The sequence below is a fragment of the Trichomycterus rosablanca genome, chromosome 23 (genome assembly GCF_030014385.1).
Source record: "Trichomycterus rosablanca isolate fTriRos1 chromosome 23, fTriRos1.hap1, whole genome shotgun sequence".
Taxonomy (NCBI): domain Eukaryota; kingdom Metazoa; phylum Chordata; class Actinopteri; order Siluriformes; family Trichomycteridae; genus Trichomycterus; species Trichomycterus rosablanca.
In genome coordinates, this window is record NC_086010.1 from 18,244,355 (window position 1) to 18,263,516 (window position 19,162).

Consider the following 19,162-nt stretch of genomic DNA (forward strand, 5'->3'; position numbering starts at 1 on the left):
ATCAGACAGACATGAAAGATTAGAGCAGCGAGACTCGGTTATGACGAGGCCCGAGCGGCCCAGACGGATCCGGCACCGCCGATTAACGCGCTTTAATCAGATCAGACATTTAAAGCCTTCACAGCAAAGCCGAGCCGAATAGAAAAGCTTCTCTGTGACATGTGATATTAATATAAACCCACAGAAAGACTTCATTTTCCCTCCATGCTTGTATATGAAATATTAACGTACCGAAAGCGGCTCTCACATATACAACAGCGCCATCTACTGGATGTAATAACATCAACCAAAGCACATATGAGTTCTCTCAACAAAACTCATTCTCTCTGTGAGTTCTCTGTGATGTGAAAGACTGATCTCTGGTTACCAAGAGCGTTTGATTGTTGCTTTATCTTGTCTTTATCTTGAAAGACTAAGTATGACAACAAACGTCTATGAAATACCATGTAAGACCATAAAAGATTATGTAAGTCTATAAAAGAGTAATTAAGACTTCAAAATACTATGTAAGACTGTAAAAGACTGTGTAATACTATAGACCATGTAAGATTATAAAAGACCATGTAAGACTGTGTAAGACTATAAAAGACTAAGATAGACCGTAAGTCTATGTAAGACTAAGACTAGATAAAAGATGTGTAAGATTATGTAAGATTTTAAAAGTCTGTGTAAGACTATAAAAGACTATGTAAGACTATAAGAGACTAAGTAAGATTATAAAAGACTATGTAAGACAATAAGACTATGAAAGACTAGGTAAGACTGTAAGACTATAAAGACTATGTAAGACTGTGTAAGATTAATAAAGACGGTGTAAGACTGTGTAAGATTAATAAAGACGGTGTAAGACTGTGTAAGATTAATAAAGACTGTGTAAGATTAATAAAGACGGTGTAAGACTGTGTAAGATTAATAAAGACTGTGTAAGATTAATAAAGACGGTGTAAGACTGTGTAAGATTAATAAAGACGGTGTAAGACTGTGTAAGATTAATAAAGACGGTGTAAGACTGTGTAAGATTAATAAAGACGGTGTAAGACTGTGTAAGATTAATAAAGACGGTGTAAGACTGTGTAAGATTAATAAAGATGGTGTAAGACTGTGTAAGATTAATAAAGACGGTGTAAGATTAATAAAGACGGTGTAAGACTGTGTAAGATTAATAAAGACGGTGTAAGACTGTGTAAGATTAATAAAGACGGTGTAAGACTGTGTAAGATTAATAAAGACGGTGTAAGACTGTGTAAGATTAATAAAGACTGTGTAAGATTAATAAAGACGGTGTAAGACTGTGTAAGATTAATAAAGACGGTGTAAGACTGTGTAAGATTAATGAAGACGGTGTAAGACTGTGTAAGATTAATAAAGACGGTGTAAGACTGTGTAAGATTAATAAAGACTGTGTAAGACTGTGTAAGATTAATAAAGACCGTGTAAGACTGTGTAAGACTTCCATTGAATTGCATTGAAAACTGAATTGACGGAGCTCCTCCAGCAGAGGGCAGTACGAGCCCACATTACTGATAAACCTGCACGATCAACAGCATGAACATCCTCAGAAATTCCTGCAGAAAGTGTGTGAGATGTGAGCGACTCCTTTCAGCGTGTGCTTTATTACCCAGCAGCTCCATGGCGTCGTCGTCCTCGTCCTCCATCTCGTCCTCTGTGACGGACGGAGCCGAACTGACCACCGAGTCGAACGAGTCCTGAGACAGCATGGCGGCCAGGAGCGTCTTCCTGTGCTGCTGCTGCTGCTTCAGTCCTTTTGTCCTCACCTCCATCTTCAAACTGAGAGGGACAGGGAGAAACAGAAAGGACAGAGAGGGACAGAGAAGGACGGACTGTAACTTTATAACATGCTCAGGAAAGAAGATGACCTGAACATTAAAATCGTCTGACCTGCCAGCAGGACTGGTGTCCCGGCTGCTCCAGTCCTGGTTTTTAGCTCTCGGTACCGGAGGCTGAAGCATCTCGGCGGCAAGCGGGTCGGCATCGTCCTCGTCCCGCCCGGACCACTCGCCCACCACACGGGGTCGAGACGCCGGGGTACAGAGCCGAGGGTCCTGACCAAGCACCCGCCGTCGATCGATGAGACAAAGACAGTAAACGTCAGAAACACGAATAGCAAAAACGGAGACAATCCGACACTTCGACATAACCCGGTCAGGGTCTTGGCGGGTCCTGGCACCACCCTGAAAAAACTTGGACCAGGGAAGCGACAGGCTACAGAGAAACAGACACCCACGTCTTCAATCACATTCTGGCATTCACCTTTACCAGATGCTTATGCCTGGTCAGGGTCACACTGGGTCCGGTGTGGTCGTGCACCCCTCACCCTCACATGCACAACTGTTACACGGCCGGCATGGACGTCAGGCAGAGGGAATTGGATGTGTCTAAATTCAATTTTTAAAAAAGAAGCAAACATCAGTAGCTGGGATTCAGATTGTCAACTGGGCGCCCCCTAGCGGGCATGATCAGCAGTGCGGACGTGGGCGGGGTCCACAATGTGTAAGGACCCTGGTTAGTAGTCCGAGGCGCCTGTACAGTGCGTGACTCTCCATGCGCAATACTGATGTCACATGCCTAATGAATAAGAAGGGGTCGGGGGACTGGGCACACATCGGAGGGGGCGTGGGGCAGGCGAATATACCCTCCTCGTCCACCATCAGGGTCTCCAGCAGCGGGAGAGTAACTGGCTATGACTAAATTGGGAGAAAAAGGGAGACGAATTACCTGATCCAGCTCGTCAGATAAAGCGATACCTGCGAAGGAGAATTAAAAATGTAATAAATATTGAATTTAATAATATAATAAAATGATAAACGTGTGGACGGACGGTCTGACTTCGCGACAGGTTCTCCAGCGCCCTGCCCAGTATCTTGCTCTCCCGCAGGATGTGGTTGAGCTCGTCGAAGTCTCGGCTCTCGGGTTCGCTCCTCCAGTCCCAGGCGGGGCGCTCTATCGAGCGGGGCACTGCGGAGGAAGCGGATCGACACGACTGCTTATAAATTCACAGATTTCTTTCACAGCGATTATTAAATTACACTCATGAATAAAATGATAGAATAAATAGAAGCTACGATACGCGGCACAGCGACCTTAATAGTAGAATGTAAACCTAGAACATCCAGCGACTCTCAAAGATGAAAATACTCGTCCGTGTTTTGACCTCCTCAGAATCAGTTGTTAGTTTTCCAAACTCAGTTACTCAAGTCGTGTTTTAAGCTGCTTTACTTCGACATCTTGGATGTTTTGACTGAGCAGTTGATGACTGAATTGCCGTAGGATCGCTAGTGCAGAATTACCCGTAAACCTTGAACGCAGCACGAATGAAAAACGTTAAATGGCTGAATTTCATAGTAAGCATCAAGGGTTCCGATTCAGACCACCATCCCAAAGATCTGAACTGCACTGTATGGACAAAAGTATGTGGACGCCCCTTCTAATTATTGAATTCATGCCACAATTCAGCCACAATCATTCCTATTTAGTCATATCAAGGAAATGATATGTTTAGGGAAGGTCCTGTCCTGTTCCAGCACACATGAAGAGCCTCACTCAACAGCTTTGAGATGAACCGGAACATCAACGTCAGCGCCCGGCCTTACAAACGTGTCATGTTTTGACTGAAAGCGCACAAATTCCCACACGCAGACTCGCTTCAAAATCTTGGGCTGTTGTTCTAGCTAAAAAGATCACAAGCTCACGGTCAAGCGTCCGAATACTTGTGAGGATTAAAGCACTTCAGGCTCGGTAAGGGTGTTAGGAGTATTATGGGTCAGATTTTTCATCAGGGCGGTCACTGAATGCCAAGAAATCACAAAACACACATTATTTAGCTGCAGTTCGGCCCACTTTCACTCCTGATGCTTTTCTGCATGTCTTAAATAATCATAGTAATAATTTTGGACGTACAGTGTATTTAAAAACGCTGTTTTGTTGTTATTTCTAAGCCTAAAATAAACCTTAACCCGCATTAGAGCCTCAGAGCACCATGAGGGAAAAGCGCTCGGGTTCTGAATTATTTAAGACGTGCAGAAAAGCATCGAGAGCAAAACCGGGCCGAACTGCAGCTCGGCTTTCGCTAAGACTCGCAAAAAAATGTGTGTTCTGTGATTTGTTAGCATTCGGTGTCCGTCCTGATCCAAAATCTGAATCATAAAACATGTAACACCTTCACCGAGCCTCGAGGAGTGCACAAACCCGCTCCGTAATGCGCCTGATCAGGCAACACCATCAGGAACGAGGGCAGAACACGAAATTACTGACCCAAAAATGCTGTCTGTAACACACGCCCCTCTGACATGTGTGCAGTATTGACCGCTTCTATTCACCTGCAGCATGCAGGTTCATATGGATATCCGTATCACGCACAGAGAGTCACAAACCGATCTCCGTTATCCCCTGATCAGCCAGCAGAGGTCGTAACTGCAGCACTTATGAGAAATCCCTACAGCCCCGTAACCGGCTGATAGCAGAGCTGGGATTTAAACTTGTGTGTTCAAGTGTTTTTACCGCTGCACCACCATCATGCAGCAATTATGACTACTGATTCTCAGCAGTGCTATCAGACTGGCGCCCTGTCCTGGATATTTCTGCCCCAGCATCAGTCTCCGAGTCATCAGAGAAGCTCGCCACAACCCCTAAGTGACCGCCTGTCTTCATCACAGATGAAGAAACAGATCCTAATGCGCTGGTGCTTTTCTCTCACATATCCTCTCAGATCTCCTTTCATCCAGGTTTCGTCCGGTAGTTTCTCAGCAGTGCTATTAACCGGCCCTGCGACACACTGGCGCCCTGTCCTGGAGTAGGTTCAGAGGACTTTTCTCACCCTGACCCCGGAGCGAGTGCCCGTCTTTATCACGGCTGAAGACACAGATCCTAATGCGCTGGTGCTTTTCTCTCATATAAGCTCTCAGATCTGCTTTCATCTTTGTGCCAGCCTCCTGGCGGGGTAATCGGTTGACACTGCCGGTTTTAATTGGCACGTTCGAGCGGGCAGCGCTCATCCGAGATGATCGTCGGACCGCGCGCTCGTTTCCTCGGTGACGGCGGGTATCAATTTTCATTTTATGGCGCTAAAAATAAAACCAAAGCGATTAAATTATGAGAAACACAAAGCCGGTGAAGGGCGGCGGTTGGTGCCGTACAAAAGTAACCGCCGGACCCACTGCGTCCCAGATCAGGATAAATCGGATTAATAAAGGTTGATATGTTACTTACGTGATTTGGAATCGGGTGAAGGTGGCGAGATGTTACACACCGCCAGGTCACTCTTGGACTTCTTGGGTTTTTTGGGCTGGACCTGCCAGGCTCGGTCGTAACTCCTGAGATCTCGCGGATCGGTTCTGATTTCTGTGGATCACAGCGGTAACAGATCAGATCTGATATTCCCCGAACCGAGGGTCGGAGGGTCAGAGACGGGCGTGTCAGGCAGTCACCTGAGGAGTCGGACTCTGCCCACAGGGCGGCGGATCCGGAGAGCGTCCTCTGCAGGCGGCCCGGACCGTCCTGCTTCGTCTGCAGGTGTCGGATCAGGAAGGGAATCGGATAGTCGGGGGTTTCGGTGATCAGTTTGGTCATCAGCTCCTAAAAAACACGGTACAGGACGTTTAAACGAGTCCACACACACACACACACACACACACAGGTCAGGGATCTGGAATATTCTGCTACTGGACGATGAGCTCAGCATCCAGACGCAAACGTGACGTCATGTTCTTCCGTTCCTCCTCAGCAGGACCGGCGGTGAGGAACCTTCTCCGTCTCGCTAATGAATGAGCTGAACCGCCGCCAAGTCTGCTGGAACTCCTCCAGGGTATCGACTCAGCATGAGTGAGTCAGCTCTCAAGGACTCCCGGTGGTCAGCTGGAACACTCAGGTTATTCTTCTTCACCTCGGATCCGTTCCCACCTCCCCCAAAACACCGGCTTTAATAAACAGGTGTAATAAAGGGGTCACATACAGGGAATTATGCACTTCTGACTTTGCAGCAATGGTTTAGGGAAGGTCCTTTGACTGTGTCTCTGTGCACAAAGCTATATAACCATGAACAGAAGCTGCACAGAGCCCTGACCTCAGCCACAATGAACAGTTTTGGGATGAACCGGAGCACCATCAGTAACCAGCCATACAGATGCTCTTCTGACTGAATTATGTCTGTGGATGTGAGTGTGTGTGTGTGTATGTGTGTGATTGAGAGTGAGTGTGTGTGTGTGATCATGTGTGTGTTCATGCATATGTAAGCGGGTGTGAGTGTGTGAGTGTGGCATTATGTGTGAGTGTGTGTGTGTGTGTGTGTGTATGTGTGTGATTGAGAGTGAGTGTGTGTGTGTGATCATGTGTGTGTTCATGCATATGTAAGCGGGTGTGAGTGTGTGAGTGTGGCATTATGTGTGAGTGTGTGTGTGTGTGTGTGTATGTGTGTGATTGAGAGTGAGTGTGTGTGTGTGATCATGTGTGTGTTCATGCATATGTAAGCGGGTGTGAGTGTGTGAGTGTGGCATTATGTGTGAGTGTGTGTGTGTGTGTGTATGTGTGTGATTGAGAGTGAGTGTGTGTGTGTGATCATGTGTGTGTTCATGCATATGTAAGCGGGTGTGAGTGTGTGAGTGTGGCATTATGTGTGAGTGTGTGTGTGTGTGTATGTGTGTGATTGAGAGTGAGTGTGTGTGTGTGATCATGTGTGTGTTCATGCATATGTAAGCGGGTGTGAGTGTGTGAGTGTGTGTGTGTGTGTGTGTGTGTGTATGTGTGTGATTGAGAGTGAGTGTGAAAGTGTGATCATGTGTGTGTTCATGCATATGTAAGCGGGTGTGATTGTGTGAGTGTGGCATTATGTGTGAGTGTGTGTGTGTGTGTGTGTGTGTGTGATTGAGTGTGAGTGTGTATGTGTGCGTTTCTTCATGCATGCATGTGTGTGTGGGTGTGATCATGTGTGTATGCTTCTTCATACATGTGTGTGTGTGTGTTCATGCATGTGTGTGTGGGTGTGATCATGTGTGAGTGTGTGTTCATGCATGTGTGTGTGTGTGTGTTCATGCATGCGTGTGTGTATGTGTGTGCTTCTTCATGAATATGTGTGTGTGATCATGTGTGAGTGTGTATGTGTGCGTTTCTTCATGCATGTGTGTGTGTGTTCCCTCTAATATATATTATGCTTACAGCCTTGGTATAAGTAACCAAGTTTGATCAAGTGTGTGTGTGTGTGTGTGTGTGTGTGTGTGTATGTGATTGTGAGACGTCTCTGTCTCGTTTTCTTTCTGGAGACGCGAGTGGACGAACGACTGGGCAGTTTGGTATAAATCTGGTCCCACCTGAGCCGGTTCTCCTTTAAATGATGAGAGATGAAGGAGCGATCACCTCCTGATCTCCACCGGCAGGATTTACGGCGTTCCGGGCGTCGGGGGGGTGAACACGGCGTTCCAGTTCGGTAATGAATCAGGTCCCGGCAGACCGACGTGTAACTAAAATCATCCTGTGATTAAATCTTACATTTCATTTATTTATGACGAGACAAGATGTTCCAGCCTGATGACGCTGCCGTGCTTTTCTCCTGGAGGATCTGAGGTTGTGTTTCTTGCCTCACTGCAAGAAGGGTGTGGGTTTGATTGCCCTGAACTCCACGCTATCGACTCCTATAAATAATTCTCTAAGCGGCCAATCAATAGGGTTCGACTGGCACTTTTTTTTTCCCCCAACACAATGTAATCCCAGTAACGGGATGAGAGTCTATCATCTTTTACCACATATAGGGTGTGGCACATGGTACAACACCGTATATGATAATGAATGGAGGAGAATATGGCTACAGCAGCTACAAGGACCAACGGCGGCCCCAGTACAGCTAAGAAAAAGTGAGAACAACAGCCGAACGTGTGACCAGTAGCCATAAAACTCTCCTGTACGCCGTTCATCTCAGAGCCGCGTGATGAATCCGTATCTAATAATAGCCGGGGCGCCATAAAACCACAGGGTTCCAGTTCAGCTTTTATACGGTGAGTCTGTAGGGCGGAAGTGCTGCGTGTGACAAAGTGCAAAATCAGCACCGGCCTGAGCAAACCTGCAGCTGTGCAAATGAAACCTTCCCTGAACACCGGCGGGCCCGACCGAGCGCCACGCCAAGCCGTTCTGGATTTCTGTTCTGCCTATTTAACATCTGCGGCCATAAGGGTCAGGGTACGGTTCTGGGTTCGAACATCAAAGCTGCGACAATAGAGAAATAATGATGTGTGGAAATGAAATAAAAGATTCAGAGCCTAAAAATATATATATGTTTTTAGGTCAAAAAACGTCTAATTGATGGTCAGGAACACAGTGGGTCCAACACCCTGCAATTTAAAGCAGCCAGTTTTTCTACTGTATGTTTTTTTCCTGTTAAAGGAATCAGAATTCATCAGGAAAACAAATACATGTGGGAGAACATGCCAAAAAACATGGAAATGTTCCTGACCTGCTGTCTGAACCCTTCTTATTATTTTAAGCCGCTATATCACGATGCATGATTGTTTTTTGGACGTGGGAGGGATGGACAGAGATACATCTTCTCTTTGCTACTGCAACAGTGACCCCTACTGTCCGATCAAGATGGGTCGATCCTTCCGAAGCTTATTATTAAGGTACATCAAAAGTTAGAGGGCATCACAAGGGCGTAGCGGGTGGTGGGATCCTGTGGTCCATCGTCAGCTCTGCTCACAGTCTGTAGTCAGTTGGGCAGTTGTAGCCTAGTGGTGAAAATACTGGACTAGTAAGCAGAAGGTTGCTGGTTTAAAATCCCACACTGTTAAGCCCTTGAACAAGGACCTTAAACCTCTAGTCATCTTGGATAAAAGCGTCTGCTAAATGCCGAAAATGACCGGTGGTCCTCATATCCACATTGGTTTTCTCTGGAGACTCCCGGCCAGGAATCACTGAGCGTAATCCAGTATCAGAGACCGGACAGGAGGAAATGATAAAACTGCCGTTCTTGATGCCGTATCTCTGATACCAGCGCTGTTCCTTCAGCCTCGCCTCATGTTCGTATTCCAGTCATGTACACCGAGCCCCTGGTCGGGCAGAACTGATCCGTCAGCACTTTGTACACATCACACAAAGCCCGAGCGTCCAAACAATGCTCATGTCGTTACGGAATTTATTTCACTGATTTTAGATCAGTCAGTTATTGGTTACATTATGATTATAAGGGGGTGTTTATAGTTAGTTATAGGTTTTATATGATCAGTAAGCTGTGGGTTAAAAAATCTATCTGCTGATGTTTGATGTGGAGATCAACATTCTACACAGTAAACATTCATCTCTGAAATAATGCGCCCATATTAATCAAGTAAATATAATTCAGCTTTGTGAGATGTGTAGGAAACTTTCTGCAGTGTTCCAAATATTCTTAACACCGTAATGTACTAATGAAAATATAGTACCGTACAGTGCAGCATTGAATAGTGTAGAATTGTATAGAATATATAGAGTAAGGGTATACTGTAGGATAGTATAGTGTAGTATGAGATAGTATAGAATAGTACAGTACGGTACAGTATAGTATAAAATAGTATAATATAGCATAGTATGAAATAGTATATTTAGTACATCATAGCATATAGTACATTATTATAAAAAAATATAGTGTAGTATAGTACAGTATTGTAAACTATTATATTATAGTAAAGTATGGAATATAGTTTAGTACAGTGTAGTATATACTAATTTAGTATAGTGTAGTACAGTTTTCCGTATATCAAACAGTACAGCATAGAATAGTATATTTATTACCGTATCGTATATCATAATATAGTATAGTACAGTATTACGTATATTATAATGTAGTGCAGTATAGTCCATAATATTGTATAAAATAGTATAGTAAGGCATAGTATTCTAGTGTAAAGTACAGTACAGTATAATAATATACTAATATAATATAGTATAGTTCAGTATTAAGTGTAGTATAATGTAGTACAGTATAGTATTGTATATCATATAATAGTATCGTATAGCATAGTATTCTAGTGTAAAGTACAGTACAGTTTAGCATAATATAGTATAGTAGAGTACAGTATAGAATAATATTGTATAGTACAATACTATAGAATACAGTACAGTGTAGAATAGAAAATATAGTACAGTATAGACTAGTAAAGAACAGTACAGTATAGAATAGAATGATATTGTATAGAATAATATTGTATAGTACAGTACAGTAGAGTACAATTCAGTGTAATATAGAACAATATAGTACAATACAGTATAGTGTAGATAATATAATAAAGTACAGTACTGTAGGGTACAATACAGTGTAAAATAGAATAGTATAGTATATACAGTAATATAGTATAAAATAGTACAGTAGAGTACAGTATAGAATAGAATAATATTGTATAGTACAGTACTGTAGAGTACAGTACAGTGCAGTATAGAATAATATAGTACTATACAGTACAGTACAGTATAGAATACTATAGTATAGTACAGTATAGTGTAGTATAGTATAGAACACAGGGAGCTTTGGTATATGTGTGTGTATATGTGATGAATGCACCAGTGCATGAGTTGTGTGTGCAGCACTGCAGGACTTTCTAACATGATTAGGGTCTGAGTGAAGAACGAGGATCTTCAGCAGCTTTAACCGAACAGAGAGAAGAAAAGAGAAGCACGAAGCGCTCTCACCTCGAACAGGGCTCCGATCTGATTCCTCTCCAGGTACGACTGGATTCTGGACTGTTGCTGAGACGCCATGAGGATCAGAAATCTCCTCTCATCATCACATTTACGTTAATGTAAGGCGAGGCGAGCACGCGCTCCTGCTGCATCCCCGTGCATCCTCATCTCCACCACGGCGCGCGCCTGTACCAGCTTTCACTTAAACATCACAGGGTGGGTAGTGCAGAGCTGCAGGTTCGATCCTCACTGTTACTCAGTGCTGGAGGTGCGGGGCTGATGAGGGGTTCGGATCAGACGGGACGGTCCCGCAGCATCCAGCCGCGCCTCCTCAGTACACCAGTTCAGGGAACTCACCTACCCAAACCTGCCCTCAGAGAAACACGCGCTCTGATTGGCTAAGAACTGATGAGGGGGCGGGGTTTATCACCCTGCGTGGTAATTAGCGCTGGATGTGACAGGTGAGGCTCAGCAATTAATTATAGAAATGTTTAGGATGAAAATGCACATGATCTGAATGTTATTCAAATATGTTAATATTAAAAAATGTTAATATTGTGATAATATTGTTAGTATTGTGTACCTTACTGTACTGTACTATATTATTCTACACTATACTGTACTATTTTATACTATATTATACATATATAATAATTATATAATTATATATATATATATGTATATATATATATTAAAATATAAAAAATGCAACATTTCGTCATTTTTTACGTACGGCAGGTCCCGGTCGTGAACACAGTGGGTCCAGTACCCCACAATTGAAAGCAGCCAGTCCCACTACTGTATGTTTTTTTTTCCTTTTTTTGTTCAAGTAAATCAGAATTCATCAGGAACCCAGACATACGCATGGGAAAACATGCCAAAGGACATGGAAACGTTCTGGGCTTGCTCCCCGGACCTTTTTTTATGTACGCCTACTCAGAAAAGTGAAGACTGTTATTGCAGCAAGGGCTGGAATAGAATGTCCAGCAAGCTCATGGTCCGGAATCCACATGCTTTTGGCATATACAGTGCAGCAGGTTTTGCACTCAATGTATTTAAAGAACCACACACAATAAAACAGCTGCTGGAACACAGATGACACTCTCCACAGTCGAGCAAGCTTTACATCATGGCTGAGATGTTGCTGTGCAAAAAAACAACAACCTCAATATTAGCATGATATTATCAGTATAATCTTAAACGTTTGTTGTTGATGACATGAACAAAGAAAAACTAAAGCAGTGATTTCTTTGTAGCACGTAGGCAAAATGAAGCTCGCTTGGCTGTGGACGGTGTCGCTCATGTTCCAGCAGCAAGTTAAATCGTCTTAGTTGAGGACGATGTAGCTAAACACCTACTTTAAATCGATGGTTGTGTGATTTTATTTAAATAAACACTTATTTAATTTTGACTCAAGCAGAAATAAGAAAACCAGTAGGTTCTATAAAAAAAAAAATTTTAAAAAAGTTTTAACCCCCTTGGTGCCTGCTCACCACCCACTCTGGGTTGCGACCCTCCAGTGGAAGCGGCCTGTAATAAGAGACTCGAACGCTCATGAAAAGCCGCCTGTTGTTTTCTCTTTCTTTACAGTAATGACAGCCGACCATGTGGAAGCACGTCTGGGCTACAGAAACGTCCAACACGAGAGACGAAGCCTGCAAGCGCAGAAACAGCCTGCGGAGATGTTTTCTCCTTCCTTTATTTGCATAAAAATAAGACATTTGTCTGCAACATTCTAACAAACACCGACACTTTATAGCATCATATAGAATTCCTCCTGAGTACTGAGCGCTTCAGATACACACCCTATACATCTTATACTGTGTACACTGTGTGTAGAGCAGAAATTATAATGAGATTATATTTATATTTATATTTATAAGGACCTACAGTACATTATATCCACTCTGATTATTTAGCTTAATGTTTTGTGTTAATTAGGAATATTTATATTCATACCGTGGGCACCAAAAGTCTAAGAACAGCAGTCCGATGCTTCTATTTCACATTTTTCTTGAATTAAATCCGTTTCTCATTATAAATAATATCAGCAAAACAATTTGAATGAGAATGGTGTGTCACATTTATGAAAATATTTATTGCCGATAGGTGAACCTAATCATTACGGGGCACATACATATTAGTGCACCTACAGTGCCGGTCCCAAGCCCGGATAAATAGGAATCATGTGACTTCCTACTTTCACGAATGTGCTTACTTGTGCTTAATTTTACCTTTTGTTTTTCTGATTATATGATTTGTACTGTGGTGGCTCGCTGGCACGGTGGGTAGCACTGTTGCTTCATGACAAGAAGGTCATGGGTTTGATTCTTTCCCTGTGTCTGTATGGGTTTCCTCCGGGCGCTCCGGTTTCCTCCTACAGTCCAAAGATGTGCAGTCGGGTTAACTGGAGTTGCTAAAGTCCTCCCTAGGTATGAGTGTGTGTGGGAGTGTGTGTGTTGGCTCTATGATGACTTGGCGACCTGTCTAGGGTGAATCGGACCCATCGTGACCCTTAACAGGATAAAGCGGTGGCAAAACAGACAAATAATTAATTAATTAACTATTTAATTAATGAAAAATGCAAAACAGGAGCGTGTTCACTAGTCATCTAAGATTTTTGGCCACCCACCATCTGCTTACCATTATACATAAAACATCAAAAGAATAAACATCAGCACAGAGTATAAAAGCAGGGGTGTCCAATCTCCTCTATGAAGGATGGGCGTGGCTGCAGGTGAACTCCGGTGTGCACCCCTGGTATAAAGGCTTTCAGCCACTCACATCCATTTTTATAAAAATAATGTACAAATAATCTACATTTTCCCTCCTATTTAATATTTCTGGTATACAACTGGTACAGTCTGAGGTGCCTCCTTGATTGGCACCCGCCACCCTTCCGGAAGGTTCGTCGGCACCCCAGAGAACAAACACACCACACTTGTTTCAAGTTCCTGGTGATGCCAGGCACAGATATGGCAGATCCCTCAGACTTTCTACTGAAGAAATGTCTGAGCCTGCTCCGGGGTCCATCCTGGACGACTCGTAACCATCAGAGATCAGGGGTCACCGTCCGGGGGTGGAGGCTGGCACAACTTATACAACCTGCCAACAGAAAATGACACCAGATTATTTATTTAATGGGCATCCTATTGCAAAACCATGGGCACAGTTCTAAACATGGTTCTAAATCTTCTGGAGGTAAAGACACACCGGCAGACCCAGGGATGACCAGTGTAGGGTCGAATCTCGCTGCGTTGGTGTGGTTTCCTGTGTTATGTGTGTGTGTATTTGTGGAAGAAGCAGGCCGGCTTTTCCTACCTTGGCACCGAAGTCGGAGTGCGGTCTCTCACTCCCAGGTTTTTGGCAGAGTTCTGCACTCTGGCGCCCTAAAAAACAGAAAATATGATGAGATGAGATGAAGAATTCCACACATGCCTGCCAGTCAGATCTAAATACAGATGGACGGATATCCACAAGGGGGAGCTGGAAGTGACGGCGGGGGCCGGAGCAATATGTAAACAGCAGCAAGTTGGCTATCTAGGGCAAAAATAAAGTAAATATTTATGTATTCACTTTCCCCCCAATTATGTCAAGTCTGGACTGTGGCTGGGCTACTTAAGGGTATTCAGAGACTTGCCCCGAAGCCCTCGTGTTGTTTTGGATCTATGCTTCGGGTCATTGTTGAGTTAAAGAGCACTCTGGAGGAGTTTTTCGTCAAGGATGTTCCTTCTCTATAGCATAAGTTCCTTCTCTATAGTGTGAAGCTACCACCACCACGTTTTACAGTTGGAACGGTAATAGCCATGTGATCTGAGTTCCATTTTTAAAGTTCGAGAGTCTTGTTCAAGAGTCCTGACGTGCATAAGTGGGACTCAAACCCACCCGAGTCTTATTTACTTGATATTTGACCTCTCCGGTTTCCTCACACTGACTCTACGAACCTGTTTGAATTTTCTAATGATGCTCAGACACCACAGGTAGCTCCTCGGGCTACGTGAGCTTTAATTAATAAAACATCGAGTGAGAGACGACGGCGGAGAACGGCAGAGACACGTCGGTAAAATCGCATTAACAACCGCGAAGAAAAGGACACACATGAGAGACTTCAATCCCCGTGCTAAGCCCGTCACGCCCCGACGATTAGGCTCTGATATAAAAAAATCCCCGTTACTCCGACGAGGGCGGCTGTTATTTTCTCGAAGCTCGCGCGCTCTAAACTAATTGGGTCAGCAAAATTAAAAATAGTTACAGAGCTCCGTTCTTCTGCACCGTGGAGTCTGAGCAGCAGCAGTCTCAGTAAATACATACCTGCTTCCTCATGACGTCGGTGGCCTGCATGATGCAGCGGGGAGGCAGACCGTGACTACGGGCCAAGACGATGGCCTGCTCCAGGGTTACGCTCAGGGTGCACCTACGGCAGAGGAGAAGATCGTACCAAAAGTTAACCACCGTACCATCAGCCATCAGACCATTAACTACCATACAGAGCCATACCATTACAGTCATACCAGTAACTACCATACACACCACTACACCATAACCATCATACCATTGCAGTCATACCAGTAACCATCATACCATTGCAGTCATACCAGTAACCATCATACCATTACAGTCATACCAGTAACCATCATACCATTACAGTCATACCATCAACCATCATACCATTACAGTCATACCATCAACCATCATAACATTAGTCATACCATTACAGTCATACCATTACAGTCATACCATTAACCATCATACCATTAGTCATACCATTACAGTCATACCATCATATCATTACAGTCATACCATCATACCATTACAGTCATACCAGTAACTATTATACACACCACTACCCCATAACCAGCATACCATTACAGCCATACCAATAACTGTCATATACACTATCATATCATTAACATCATACACACCACTACCCCATAACCATCATACCATTACAGTCATACCAGTAACTATCATACACACCACTACACCATAACCAGCATACTATTACAGCCATACCAATAATTATCATACACACTATCATATCATTAACATCAGACACACTACTACACCATAACCATTACCATCATACACACCATTATATGATGTAGTTAACTACCATACACACCACTACACCATAACCATCGTACCAATACAGTAACACCAGTAACTATGATACACACCACTACACCATAACCATTACATACCATTACAGTCATACACACCATCATATAGTTAACTACCATACACACCACTACACCATAACCATCGTACCAATACAGTCACACCAGTAACTATGATACACACCACTACACTTTCAACCATCATACCATTACAGTCATGCCATTACCATCATACCTCTACACCATAACCATGATCCCATCAACTATCATACACACCACAATATAATCAACCACCATATTAACAAACATCAAACCTTCAACTACCATCATACCATTACCATCAGACTGGTAATAACTATACACAGATCATACCATTAACACCATATATACCACCATACCATTAGCATCAAACCACTAACTACTATACACACCACTACACCATAACCATCATACCACTACTGTCATATTATAAATATTAAACCATAATACCAGAAATCAAGAAACGGTTTCTACACACCAGCTAGACGCTAGCGAGCATTATTTAGTCCTGCCCAAGTCTCAGTATACAGAAAACTTCCATAACTTTTATATAAAATGATTTTCTGAAGGTAGATGTTGAACATGTGAGGAATACGTGAGGTACCGAGCTGGAACAGTGGATCACATGAATCAGGTGGTGAAATATTTACGCTCCTGTGAGATAAATGGAGCTCTGAGTTCAGGTGATCTATGGACCTCCAAATGACTCTCATGACTAATAGAGACGTCTGGAAGCGCCTGGATCTCGCCGAGACGTTCCGTAAGCGGCGACACGGACTGGATATTAATGTGACTCCGCAATGTGTAATTATAAAACGAGTATTTATAGCGCGTCACATTAATAAGTCAGGAGGTTTAGTGCTCATATTAACGAGAGATTCAATATTAATGTGGAGAAAAAATGGAGGAAAAGAGTAAAATATGAATGTAATTTAACCATCATCAAAAATGGAAGGCGGTGAGGAGACGGAGGGAAATTAAATAGCTTGAGCTCTCGAGGTTGATGGCTCTGTGACCTTTATAACCTCATTGACGAGTAGTGGAGGAACACATAAGGCATAATGTGAGTCTATACGTGATACGGGTCTCTGTGAGACTCCATCGCTAGCTGGTGTAAAGAAGCAGCCATCGTCTGCATGTGAAGGAGGTGCTAGTCTGGGTCTCTCAAATGCCAGCAGCATGCAGAGGAATTGTACTAGAGGACTGCAAATGCCAAAACAAAATAATAATATAAATAAAGCGTCACACTAGTCACGTTCTTACGTTCTATTAAATCAATCAGCGGTGTCTGAGAGAGGGAAGGGTAGATGGGTTGGGGGAAAGACCCCACAGACACTCAGGATCCACAGACATTTAGGATCCACAGACACTCAGGATCCACAGACACTCAGGGTCCACAGACACTCAGGGTCCACAGACACTCGGAGTCCACAGACACTCAGGGTCCACAGACACTCAGGGTCCACAGACACTCGGAGTCCACAGACACTCGGAATCCACAGACACTCAGGATCCACAGACACTCAGGGTCCACAGACACTCGGAGTCCACAGACACTCGGAATCCACAGACACTCGGAATCCACAGACACTCGGGATTTAAAGACACTCAGGGTCCACAGACACTCAGGATCGGTACTGACCGGTGAACTCCGCTGTTACACAGGACGATGTGACACGCCCCGAGCCGAGCGCACAGCTCCGACGCCACGGTGAGCAGGCCCACCCCGGACGCCCGGCACGCCGTGAACTGGCACGCGGCCGTACGCCGGGACGATATGAAACTTTCCATCAGCCGGTAGAGCTCGTCCAGGGCGTTCAGAGGGCACATGAGCTACAGAGAGACCAGAGCCGGGAAAATATATAGTTAATTAAACAACATACACACAATATATACAATATATACACTATAGGGTACTACAGCAGAACATTCATGCTTCCAATGGTGCATCAACAGTTTAGGGAAGGCCCTTCCTGTTTCAGAAAATTGAGCTCTATATAGACATGAAGGAAAGCTCGATTTAAAAACCAAGAAGTGACCAAGATCAGCGCCCAGCCATACACATGCTGGCATCATTTGACTGCATGGGCACAAATTCCCACACACATCCACAAAGTCTTGTGAGAGATCAGTCTATTTTAATACTGTAGAATGCGATGTCTGACAAGCTCATAGCATGGGCACAAATTCCTACAGACACACTTCAGAATTTTGTGGAAAGCCTTCGCAGAATAGAATCCCAGAGTAGATTGTGATATCTGCGAAGCAGGGGCCGACACTATACTTAGCAGAGAATGGGCTGTCCGACATACTTGTGGTCAGGTGTCCGAATACTTTTGGCCATGTGATGTACATATAAACCAGGATCCAGGGACTTGGTGATGGTGTTTGCTTGTTGTAATATCTTGGGACAGTGGTAGCTTAGTGACAATTGTAAGACGCTTTGAATAAAAACCATGCTATACGTCACAGATCCCTGAGGGTGTGGTCACGTACCTTATCGATGAAGGCGGCTTTGGGGGCCGAGTTTGTGCTCAGGTTGGACATGTCCAGATTGTACGCCCTGCGGGAGAGAGAAGAGGTTTCAGATGACCTGGACGGCTGACTGCTTTTTACTGCTGCGAATGAATGACCATGATTTTGGTGGTCATGCTGTCCACATACTTTTGGCTATATTGTGTATATGGCTGGAGGAACACGCTATGCTTCTTGTATTCCTCCACCGTTTGTGTCGGGACCTCAAGTGTTGTGGAAGCGAGGAGGTGACATTTGTGGCCAAGTGGTTAATGTACTGGAATAGTAATCAGAAGGTCGCTGGTTCAAGCCCCACCACTGCCAGGTTGCTGCTGTTGGGTCCTCGAGCAAGGCCCTTAACCCCCAATTGCTCAGACTGTGTACTGTCACAGTATTGTAGGTCGCTTTGGATAAAGGCATCTGCTAAATGCCAATAATGTAAATGTAAATGAACCGGCAACCTTCTGATTACTAGCCAAGTACCTCAACTGCTGAGCTACCGCTGCCCTATGTCTGTAGGACGCCTAGCATTGTTCTGAATATGTAATGTAAATTAAATAGGATCCACAGCGACCCTGACCAGCATAAATAGGCAGTAAAACAGACAATGAATGAATAAATTAAATACATTTTATAAAAATCTGTTGTCTCATTTTGGCCGCAACAGCGACACCTGCTGGTCGGTCAAGGCACCCGCACCGCACGGGTGGTGGACGAATACTTCGGTTCAGTGTGTTGCTCTGTGTTGTATAAACATCGTGAATAATGCCGAGGTTAACAACGCAGTCAATAAATAAATATATGATTTCATAAAAATGAGCATAAATGATTTATTTTGC

At 43.9% G+C, this 19,162-nt stretch overlaps 2 protein-coding genes across 2 annotated transcripts in view; both read right to left on the reverse strand.

The window, feature by feature from the left end:
* c23h8orf34 (chromosome 23 C8orf34 homolog) overlaps positions 1 to 10,750 on the reverse strand; it is a 29,493-nt gene extending 18,743 nt beyond the window's left edge. The window contains exons 1-7 of the mRNA XM_062985736.1: positions 10,663 to 10,750; positions 5,445 to 5,592; positions 5,227 to 5,358; positions 2,848 to 2,976; positions 2,737 to 2,765; positions 1,900 to 2,063; positions 1,619 to 1,788 (exon numbers count right to left, since the gene is read on the reverse strand). Of these exons, the coding sequence (XP_062841806.1) occupies positions 1,619 to 1,788; positions 1,900 to 2,063; positions 2,737 to 2,765; positions 2,848 to 2,976; positions 5,227 to 5,358; positions 5,445 to 5,592; positions 10,663 to 10,731 (841 nt within the window). The 5' untranslated portion in view covers positions 10,732 to 10,750. The remainder of the gene's footprint in view (positions 1 to 1,618; positions 1,789 to 1,899; positions 2,064 to 2,736; positions 2,766 to 2,847; positions 2,977 to 5,226; positions 5,359 to 5,444; positions 5,593 to 10,662) is intronic.
* A 1,571-nt stretch (positions 10,751 to 12,321) lies between these two features.
* The window catches only part of prex2 (phosphatidylinositol-3,4,5-trisphosphate-dependent Rac exchange factor 2), a 41,782-nt gene continuing 34,941 nt past the window's right edge, over positions 12,322 to 19,162 (reverse strand). Inside the window, exons 37-41 of the mRNA XM_062985259.1 lie at positions 18,306 to 18,372; positions 17,452 to 17,642; positions 14,965 to 15,067; positions 13,975 to 14,042; positions 12,322 to 13,758 (exon numbers count right to left, since the gene is read on the reverse strand). Of these exons, the coding sequence (XP_062841329.1) occupies positions 13,713 to 13,758; positions 13,975 to 14,042; positions 14,965 to 15,067; positions 17,452 to 17,642; positions 18,306 to 18,372 (475 nt within the window). The 3' untranslated portion in view covers positions 12,322 to 13,712. The remainder of the gene's footprint in view (positions 13,759 to 13,974; positions 14,043 to 14,964; positions 15,068 to 17,451; positions 17,643 to 18,305; positions 18,373 to 19,162) is intronic.